The sequence below is a fragment of the Salvia hispanica genome, chromosome 6 (genome assembly GCF_023119035.1).
Source record: "Salvia hispanica cultivar TCC Black 2014 chromosome 6, UniMelb_Shisp_WGS_1.0, whole genome shotgun sequence".
In the NCBI taxonomy this organism is placed as follows: domain Eukaryota; kingdom Viridiplantae; phylum Streptophyta; class Magnoliopsida; order Lamiales; family Lamiaceae; genus Salvia; species Salvia hispanica.
The window spans coordinates 8,198,652-8,210,289 of NC_062970.1; the positions used below are offsets into that span (position 1 = coordinate 8,198,652).

An 11,638-nucleotide genomic window follows, 5' to 3' on the forward strand; every position below is an offset into this window, starting at 1 on the left:
CTTGACATGAATTATATAGCTGATTTCAACATCTTTGTTGTTGACATAAATTTTATGAAAAATGTAGTTGACATGAATTATCGTAAAGAAAGCGTGAGTTGTTGACATTCGATATTCTCGTTATTGATATGTGAATTATAAGTGTTATTTTTTAGTTGTTGACATTTTAATACGAGTTGTTGACATTCGATAATCTCGCTATTGATAAGTGAATTATAAGTGTTATTTGTTACTTGTTGACATTTTTAATACTTAGTTGTTGACATTGGATATTCTCGGTTATTGATACGTGAATTTTAAGTTGCTATTTCGTTAGCAATATTGACATTTTAATACGAAAGTTGTCGACATTCGATATTCTCAGTATTGATACGTGAATTGTAAGTGTTATTTGTTAGTTGTTGACATTTTAATGCGAGTTGTTGACATTCGATATTCTAGTATCGGATATGTGCATTATAAGTGCTATTTGTTAGTTGTTGACATTTTAATACGAATTGTCGACATTCGATATTCTCATTATTGAAATGTATAAGTGTTATTTTTAGTTGTTGACATTTTAACACGAAGTTGTTGATATCTCGATATTCTCAGTATTGATATGTGAATCGTAAGTTGCTATTTGTTAGTCAGTTGACATTCGATATTCGTATTGATATGCGAATTATACGTGTTACTTTTTACTGGTTGGACATCTTAATAAACGTTATTTTATTGATCGTCAAGATCTTCGAATTGAGCCCAAGATTTTAAGACTTTCTAAACTAGAGTTTTATAGGTTTTAGAAAACGGATTCAAATACAATTTAATTTAAAAGACAATTATACTCTCAAATATTAACATATAATGTGATAATGCTGACACAAGCTACTTTGTGAATTAGTAATTTAAATCAAGAATCATTTCTCAATTACGACCAAAAATATCTCCTAACAAGACCCATTATCCATATTTATCAATTAATTTACAATTTACACCACTATTGTTTATCATTACAACTCATTAAATACTAATAATAATATGATCTCATTATCGGTTAACATTTCTTAAAGTATCCTTCTCTTTATCTCTCATACTTACTAATCGTGCATTAATTCAAATGCACATATGTTTATAGGAGGAAGAGAATATAATTTTGTATTCGTACTTCAATTTTATGTGCAAATTAATGTTTAATTTTTTATTTATTATAACTATATAATATAACTACTATGATTGTAATTTGTAAATATTCTTTTATTAAAAATAATTATAATATCTTATCCCAAAATAGTAAAAAATAAAATTATAAAAATTAAATACTGATATAAGAATAAAATGATGTTATTATATTTTAAGCGTTAATTAAAAGATGTTATATAAGTAAAACTATTAAATACTGTATTCGAAATTCGAAATACTACAATTAATATGTACTATAAATTGGCAAGTTTGAGTTAAAGCATCCCCATATAAATTCACTACTGCATTTTCCCCACTCCCCACCGACCACCTCTCTAGATTCTAGGGTTTTCTCTCTCTCCCCCATGCAGATTAAGGAATTGGAGAAAATCGAGGCTTCCAGCGCCAAGAATCAGGAAATTACGGCGAGGACAGGGAAATCGGAGGCGTCGGTGGAAAATTGCGCCGCAAAAGCTTCCAATTTGAGCTCCGTCATTGATGTTTCTGGAAAAGTTCTCGATTTTCCGCTTGTTAGTGGCGACGAAAGCACAGTGAATGAGCTTTTTATGTACAAGAATGAGTTGAATTTGCTTCCCAGAGATGTTGGGAGGTTTAAGGGTTTAAAACTCTCAAGTTTTTCGCGAATGAATTGAACTTGTTTCCTGAGGAGTTCAGGAATCTGGTTGAGCTTCAATGCTTGCAAGTGAAGGTGACGGAGCCGGGAGTTAGTGGGTTGGAGTTAAGTGAACTGGGGAATTTGAAAGAGCTGGAACTCAGTAGAGTGCCCCCAAGGCCTTCTGCTTTCCCCATTTTGCGTGAGATTGCCGGGCTTAAGCACTTGACGAAGCTCTCCGTATGTCATTTCTCCATAAGGTAGCGAAAATGTTTAATCTTTATGCTGTTGCATCTGTTGCATGTGTATTTTTGTTTTTGTATGATATCGCTCAATTGGGGAGATATGTTACCGCTCTCTTTTTATATCTAGTTTGATTTATATTAGGTGTTAGAGGAATCTTTTTGTTAGCTAGTAGTCTGTGTTTATCATATTTCAACATAGAGTGCATATTTATGTGTTTATCGGAAGAAGAATGACCTGCTACTCTAGCTGCACTTTATTGGCTGGAAATGATATCCTCTGAGGGATTACTGACTCGCATAGAAAAATCATTAATGTCAAGCCTTCTTAGAGATATGCTCAACTCCTAGTAAATACTACTTCATCTTTTGTTCTTCATATTGGTGCTAGCTTTATGTGGACACATCAAATTCTGAGTATTGAAGTACTTCTTATAACTCATAGAAGACAGTGAGCAAGAAAACGCTAATATGCATCGGCTTTCGCGCTAGTGCGCTCGTCCCTTGCTTGTTTACTCAAAAGATGCTGAAAAACGAGATAAGACGGTTGAAACTCTCCCTGATGGTTGATACAGTTGCTATTGATCAAGAGTAGTATTTCTTGCTTTCAGCTCCTTTCGGCATCTCCAAGAGTTTGTTTGTAGTTTTCCTTTAGTTAAATTTTGGGTATACAGTCTACTTTAGCGTCGTAGCTTGCGGGCCCTAAGTCATCTAAAGTGTAAGGGATACCTTGTTTGGTTATATTTAGGTAAATCTTGTCTTATTTACCTATATGGCTATATCCTCGTCTCTCTTCCTCTTCTTGATATTCTTCTGATGATCCTTGATTCTTTGGTGCACACATTTTATATTCTGCATAGTGTGATGCATCTGGGAAATCTGAAATTTCTTGATTTTCATGTACTCTATGATAATTTCTAGATTGCACAAACCAGTACTGTAAAGGTTTCTAATAAAAATAATTAGAAAATGCTGTGAACCTCAAAATCTGTTTTGTGTGTGTTGAGACATTCTGATGCACACAATCATGTGGTATAGACATATGCTGTGATATTCCTTCTTGTATGGAATTTTTTTTTTCCTGACATAGTTGTATCTGTCAGGTTCTTGTGTGATCTTGAAAAAACTTATATATTGTCTTGACTTTTCTGTTATTTATCTTTGAATTACTCTTTAGTAATTCTAAATACATATACATATATATGGTTCCAATTATTATTTTTAACCGAACTAATGGTCATTGGAAACGAACTTTTTTTCTTACAGATATCTACCTCCAGAAATAGGCTGCCTCAGTAATTTAGAGGACTTGGATCTTTCATTTAACAAAATGAGGAATTTACCAGTTGAGATTACTTTGTTGAACTCATTGGTGTCTTTGAAAGTGACGAACAATAAATTGGTTGAGCTGCCTTTGGGATTTTCCCATCTTCAAAGTCTGGAGAGCCTGGACTTATCAAGTAACCGGTTAACTTCCATAGAGTGTTTAGAACTTGAATCAATGCATAATCTTCAATCTCTGAATCTTCAGGTATGCAAACAATGATAATACCAACTTATAGAACTTGACTGGCCTCTTGCATATATATATATATATCATTATACATTTCCTTTTTGGTTGTTATGTTACTTTGTCATGTAAACCTGATTTAATGTTTGTTTATTTGGTATAAATGTTGAAGCATAATCAACTTGGTGATTGTTGGGTACCGTCATGGATATGTTGCAATTTGGAGGGAAATAACGGGGATCTAGATGAATCTGCTGCAATGGATGTGTATGAAGGTGATATGTCCTTGTAAATAGGCCATTCTTATTCTCTCTCACACACTGTCACACATGCACAAATACATACTCAACATGCATGTGTTTTGGTGTGATTTTAGCCCTAGTAATGTTCACTATGTTGGCATGATGCAGGCTCTACTGAAGTGCAATCCATTCATTTGAGTGGATTCTCTCCTAATCATCGAAGTTTATCTGCCCGAAAGAGTAAAGGATGGAAACGCCGATATAATTTGAAAACAAAAGCTCGTCAGGAGCGATTGAATAACTGCAGGAAGTGGAAGGGAGATGTTACAAGCCGATGCACTTTGGAAAAATGCATCACTTGCAGAGTGGTTGAGCATAGTGATGCTACCCCGTCAGAAGGTTTATCTACTGTTGAGGATGCAGAGATGGATCAGAAAGATATATTTCCTGCAGGGGATACACATGAGTCAACATCCAATGGAATGAATAAGCTCACAACAGATGGAAGGTCTATGGATGGCTGCTCATGTTCAGCAACTGATTCTGTCAGCTCTCAGTCTAGTGCAGTTTTGGGTTCTGTTTCTGATGCTGTGGAGGTGCATGATGAAGTTTCATCTTCTGAAACATCTAATTGTGCACTGAAGTACAAAAGGCATTCGGATAACGATCTCGATAATCCCAAGCCCCCCAAACACAGAAAACCAACCAGTGACCCCTATTATTTGTCATGCCAATACAGTAAAACATCATTTTGTGCGGCTGGAGATCGTCTACCTGATGGCTTTTATGATGCTGGGCGAGGTCGGCCATTTATGCCACTGCCAAGTTATGAGAAAAGTACTCATGTTAACTCACGAGAAGTGATTCTTCTTGACCGGTAAGTGCTTTCTTATGTGATATTCTGTTCAAGATATACTGAATAAGGTGCTTTATTTTGAACTAAGTAGGCTCCTGTCATGTGGTCAATTTGTTGACTTAATTATCCTATGGTCTTATAAAATATACATACTTGATTGGTGCCATGCCATACACAATTTGATTGTTTGTGTTTCTTATCAGGGAAAGGGATGAGGAATTAGATGCCGTTCTTTTGCGTGCTCAAGCCTGGGTTTGTCGATTTAGAAATATAACTATAAACGAGCAAAGAGATTTAGCATCTGATACTTTTCAGACTGCATCACTGCTTGCTCTTTTTGTGTCAGATCATTTTGGCGGAAGTGATAAAAGCGCTATTGTCCAAAGGGCACGTAAATCTGCTTCCGGTGCAAACCATGGTAAACCATTTGTGTGTACTTGTGCAGCTGGGATGATTTTTGACACTAATAAAGCCAACAAGCAAAGGATGGACAGTGTAGAAGAATCTGTTTCCCTTGATATCTGTGAGAAATCTCTTCACTCAATAAAGGAAGGACGTGGTTCCATTATAGTTCCTATTGGTGGTCTGCAGTTTGGTGTTTGCAGGCATAGAGCCTTGCTGATGAAGGTACACCTTTTAGTTAGTTGCTTATCTTTCTTATCGTGGATCAGTGCTTTAACTCATACAACCTGAAATTTGTTTCTTCACTGTAGTATTTATGTGATCGCATGGAGCCTCGAATCCCTTGTGAACTAGTGAGGGGTTACTTGGACTTTTCGCCGCATGCCTGGAATGTAGTCATTATCAAGAAAGGAGAGTCATTGGTCCGCATGATAGTTGATGCATGCCATCCTCTTGACATCAGGGAAGAATGTGACCCTGAATATTTTTGCAGGTTAGCATTTTTTAGGTATATACCCTTGAGTCGGGTCAATGCTGTGGTTGACCAAGATTTCAATTCTAACTGTCCATTCCCTTCTCTATCTATGTGTGATGAAATAGAGAAACTGGCGCACACCTCCCTAATGTGCTGTAATATTGGATCATTGGAGGCTGCAGTAAAGGTATGGTTCACGTTTGTTCCTATATCTACTTGTGCTTGAAATAACTTGTGAAAACACTTCTGTTAGCTGTCATTAAATTTTGACATTTAAAGTAGCCTTGTCATCCATCTGTTACTACATTTGCATGGTGTATGTGTCCTGTTTGAAAGCCTTGTCATGCCAATATGCAGGTAAGGACGATTGATATATGTGAGGGTGGGGCTTCTGCGAATGAAGTGCGGAACTTTGAGCTATCCTGTTTAGGGGAAGTCCGAATGCTGAGCGTCTTAAAGCATTCATGCATTGTAGAAATCTATGGTCATCAGATATCATCCAGCTGGTCTATGGCGTCTGATGGAAACTGCGGTGGTCGTACATTACAATCTGCTATATTGATGGAGAACATAAAAGGAGGCTCCTTAAAGGTAAATTAAAGTTCTGTCCGGACTTGTTTGCTTCGTATATTATTGGTGTCTAATCTGCAATTGTGTTTCAACTTGACAGAGCTATGTGGAAAAACTCTCGAGTGATGGCGAGAAGTATGTTGCTTTAGACGTGGCACTATCTATTGCAAGAGATGTAGCGTTTGCATTGACAGAAATACACGACAAAAACATCATCCATCGTGACATAAAGAGTGAAAACATTTTGATTGACCTTGACAAAAAGCAGCAGGACGGAACGCCTACAGTGAAGATATGCGATTTTGATCGGGCAATCCCTCTTAACTCTTACCTGCATACTTGCTGCATCGCACACTTGGGGATACCTCCTCCCAATATTTGTGTAGGGACTCCTAGGTGGATGGCTCCCGAGGTGTATGATGCAATGCATACACAAAGCATTTATGGATTGGTAAGCGTAGTAGTCAGAAGTTGACTGAGTTTGTTTGTTATCGAGCAACACCTAGTTTCAGCAGATTCTTTTGTTGTGTTGTTTTTGACAACGTGTGTTTATTTGCACAGGAAGCGGATATTTGGTCGTTTGGCTGTCTGCTTCTGGAATTATTGACATTACAATTCCCTTATTTTGGAGTGCCAGACACCGAAATTCATAATCTTCTGCAGGTATGCCTTTTCATTTCACCCCCTCCCCCTTATATGCAATTCACAATTAACTATGAGATTTAGAACATAGAAATATGCCTGGAAGGCTTTTCATCCTAAATGGAAGGCATTGCTTTGGAATGTGATATCACTGTTGTGTTATTATTATCTTTATATGTTAACAAAACTGGACCATTTTCTGATTTTGAGTTTGATCTTTCAAGTTTTACTGTAATAGAACTTAGTGCTGCTAGATATTTGGCTTAGTTGCTCGAGTACATCAGGGGATGGGATTAAACAAACTCCTTTATCTATGCAGGAGGGAGAGCGACCCAAAATGACAGACGAGCTGGAGGCATTGGCTCAATCCATAGAGGAGCTTGAGACGGAGCCTGAAACCCTCAGATTTCTCTGTAAACTCTTCCATCAGTGTACAGAAAAGAACCCTGCTGATCGCCCATCAGCAAAGAAAATCTACGATGCGTTGCTTACGCAAATGAGTTCAGCTACTTGCTCGAAGAGCTCAGACGAATAATAGTTCTTTTGTGGGAGATCTGTTCGCTTAGATTTCAAGAATTTTGTAGTTCTTTGATATTGCGGGACTAACAACATTTAGCTGAATTACACGGAACTAGGATTTTTGAAACTTGATTCCATACATAATTAGTTGTATACTTATCAAAATCACATTATGATTAATGTAACTTCTCTATGAAATTTTGAATTTTGAGTACTTAAGATATAAAATATTCTGGTTGCACTTGTTTTTTAGGGTTTATTCTTTAGTTATATTCTGAAATTTGACATTGCGTTGTGACTTTAGTATGATTTATGGCGTTCATTTTCAAAATTTCCGACCAACCGAAGTTAATAACGACCGTGAGAACCTGGCATGATAGTATTTAAAAATACAAATACAAATTGAATGTGTGTGTGATTAGATATCATGAACTAGAAAAGAGAAATGCTTAAAAGAAACAAAAGGTGTTACTCTACCATTATTAGCAGAAACTACAACTATCCATGTTTTACATATCTGATTAGAGGGGGAAAAAGCTGCACGCATTTTTACAATTGAAATCCCCTAATCACTGAACCTAGCTGTTAGTACTTCTCTTTCAACACTAATACATGACTCTCTTTACATTTTCTTTAAGGGCCGGCAGGGGACGAACACCTGACTCGCCAGCTACTCGTGCACCTTCCACTACGTCCGCATCCATATAAAATCTTGCTCGGAAAGCAGCCAAATGGGCATGCCAGAGGAACTGTCACACCAATAACAGAAGGATGACCATTGAATAATCATCTCTTGAGCAGATTTCAATTTAATTATTGAAAATGATGAATATTTGCAGTAGTAACTAAAGACACTCTGGCAAAAAGGATTCGTAATTCTGTCTCTACCTAATTATTGTAGCATATATAATTAAATATATATTATATATTTATTATATAATAAAATGTAGTTTTGATCCAATTTATATATATTTTTATATAATTTAGTGAGAAGTAAAATATTATTAAATCAAATTGTGGATAAGTATAATTAAATTTTGGAGAAATGTAAATATACATTATATAAATATATACCTAATATATTAAAACTTATATTTAATTAAATATATATATATATGACAATACTGAAATTTAGTGTAATAAATTATTAAAGTTTATTAAATAGTAGTAACAAATTTATTATTTACAATAAATTATAAAGAATTAATCAATTTATAAAAATAATAATTAATCATAGAATGAATGAAACATTTATTCATTGATTATAAGAATAATTAAAGTTATTGTTATACCACAACAATTGAAGTGGTGGAGTGGTAATGGAGTTGGATTTACATACATGAGATCTATGGTTTGAATCCCATTGGACACGAATTTTTGAAAAAAAGTTGAAAATTTCAAAAAACCGGTTCGACCGGAAACAGATCAACCTCTCGGCGGTTTTAAGTGGTGAACCGGACCGGACTGAGCACCGGTTCACGGCTGAACCGGTCCAACCGACCGGTCGGTTTTTAAATACACGAACTTTTAATATTTTCTGATTTATTCCCACAACAAATTTTGGCAAAATTAAAACTTACGTTGAGTACACGTAGCATATTGTCATCTACGTGGCGAAAGGTGACAAATCAATATAACATGTTAGATTAGAGTTTTTTATAAACTGTCATTTTCTTTTTCTTTTTGTTTTGGTAATTACCAAGGGTATCCACCGGCGGGCCCAGTGATTGTTCCCCGCGCTGATTTGTAGGCACCTCAATGGATGGAACATCTGGCCAAGGTAGTTGAGTTGTATTCCTTATTTCTTTATTCCAAAATAGTTGAGTCATTTCTTTTTTTGTGAAAATATAATTCCCTCTATTATTTTACTTTCTCTTCATTTCTTCTATTTTATTCCCTCTCTTACTTTCATTTCCCCACTTTAACCTTTAACAATCAATTTCTTAAATTCAGTGTCTAAAAGAAATGCCCCAACTACGTTGGGCAGTGGGAGACGATTAGATTTTTTTAAACTTTCCCTTCCAATGAACAATTTCAATCAATGATTTTTTTTTATAAATGTTAGTGATTTAAGATTTACAATGATTTTTGTTTTTCAAATTGCATTTGGCTATTTGATTAGAATGGTGACCGTTTTCAATTTTATATACTACTACCTCCGTCCCACAATAAATGTCATATTTTGACATTTCGGTCCGTCCACAGTAAGAGTCATATTTTAATTTTACCATAAATAGTAAGCAAACCCCACATTCTACCAACTAATTCTACTCACATTTTATTATAAAACTAATATATATATATAAATGGGATAAATGATCCACTAACTTATTCAACCCACTTTTCATTACATTTTTTAAAACTCGTGCCCACACTAAATGTGCCACTTAATGTGAGACGGAAGTAGTAATACTTTATATTTACGATTTGAGTGATTATGTAAAATTTGGATATACTCATATTTTATTTTGATTATATTTTATTACTTAAATGATGTAATTTTAAAAATGTTAATGAAATATTATAAAAAAATACACTCTCCATAAATTTAATAAATATAAATTAATATTTGTGTCTAAATTTTAAAAGTGTTGGACATTAAACTATTTATAAAAATGTGTTGTTGGGGAAAAACTCAGAAAATATCGAAGTTTGGTGAATTTTCTAAAAAATTTCAATGTTTAGGTGATATTCTAGAAAATCAATAAAGTTAGTATATTTTTCAGCTTCAATTCTCGCCGCTTTTTGCAACGTTGGCACTTCCGACGTACAAATCAGCTTTAATTTAAAGAAAAATTATTTTTTGGATAAAATAGAAAAACCAAAATTCATGCATTTAGATTCAAAAATAAAAGTTCGGGTAAAAAACTAAAAAATAGTATAAAAGATTTATGCATTTACATGCAAATAACACTTGTTATAATGTGGTATATTCGATATGTATAATGAAGTGGATTCATTGTTATAATTAATGATGTGTGAGGAAGTCGACTATAAAATTTTGATATTGTTTGAAATTGAGACATTTGACCATTAGTATGATACATAAAACATGTTCTACATTTTCTGCTAAATTGCCTAACTAAATTCAATGTTTAAACGTGGACATATATAGTCCGGTCAAACACAATTAAAAATTTCAACTATACGATATAAAAGAGAAAAAAAAATTTCAAGATTTTTGAAACGGCATTTTAGATGAGTATGGAATAGATATGATCTACGTTAATAGAACATTATATCTAATTAGATAGACATACGGATGGTGTACTTGCAAATTTGTTACTACTTAACATATAACGCAAAAAATGCATTTAATTGCTTGTATGTTCATGTTTGTTTTTAATTGGATTCTCCTGTTATTTGTTAAAATTAAACTTGAACACGTTTTATACGCTAATCGAGCATCTATCCTAAAAATGAGGCACTTACAGTTTGACTTTTGTTAAATTTGATTTTGTACCATTTTATATCCTATTGTTCATCTTTTGGACAAGTGTATTAATGTATGAATAATTTTAACAAAGTTAATAAACTTTTTTGCATCTCAAATACATATAGTCTAAGGGCCAAAATACTTTTCTATATAAATATTTCAAAGCAATAATCTTTATACCCAATTCACTAAATAAAATCATTTTTTACTCCATCCGGACAATCATAAGTGAGACACTTTTCTTTATGGGAAGACACACTTGTCATTTCATTTTTTAGCAAAAAATTAAACTTTATCTATCTCATGCTATTTGACACACTTCTTTTTCGAAGTAATAAATAATTAAAGTATAAAAAAAGTAGAGTAAATGAGAGAATAATGTATAGTTAATGAATTTAAAAAAAAATGATTTACATTATTTTCATGTAAAACATATATTAATTTAAATGTAATTTTATAAAATTCTAATGATATCCTAATTGCATATGTTTTGATGAAAAATTTTAATACTAATATTTTTATGATTTTTCATATTTTTATAATCAATAGAATATCGACACATATATTTACCATAATATGTTTATATAATAGTGCACAATGTCAATATTGACATCATGATCTTGTACCCTAAATTTATTATTATTATTATTATTATTATTATTATTATTCTTTTTTAATACTGTTAAATAATGATAAAAATGAAATTAATGACAATATTATAAGTAGTAGTAACATTTTATTTTTCGAGTTACACTAATAAGCATTGATATACCCATTTGTGTGTGGTTTTGCACATAATATTGGAATTTTTGCAACTGTAACATGATTCACATTTTCAATCAATATTAAAATATTAAAAGGGTAAGTACATTAGATACGTAGATGTGCATATGTGTTATATATATATGGAGTCCATCTAAAGGGACATGGATATTCGATCTAGTACCCCGCTGTAAATAATGTGACATAG

The 11,638-nt window shown here is 33.5% G+C and overlaps 1 protein-coding gene across 1 annotated transcript; it reads left to right on the forward strand.

Annotated features, from left to right (window-relative positions):
• The first annotated feature begins 1,526 nt into the window (after positions 1-1,526).
• On the forward strand, positions 1,527-7,446 carry LOC125194614. Its single transcript, XM_048092863.1, is given in 11 exon segments — positions 1,527-1,776; positions 1,779-2,034; positions 3,283-3,547; positions 3,699-3,801; positions 3,937-4,645; positions 4,828-5,251; positions 5,338-5,688; positions 5,859-6,092; positions 6,172-6,522; positions 6,633-6,734; positions 7,033-7,446. Coding segments are annotated over 11 exon segments (3,261 nt in total). The 3' UTR covers positions 7,249-7,446.
• Positions 7,447-11,638: the final 4,192 nt, after the last annotated feature.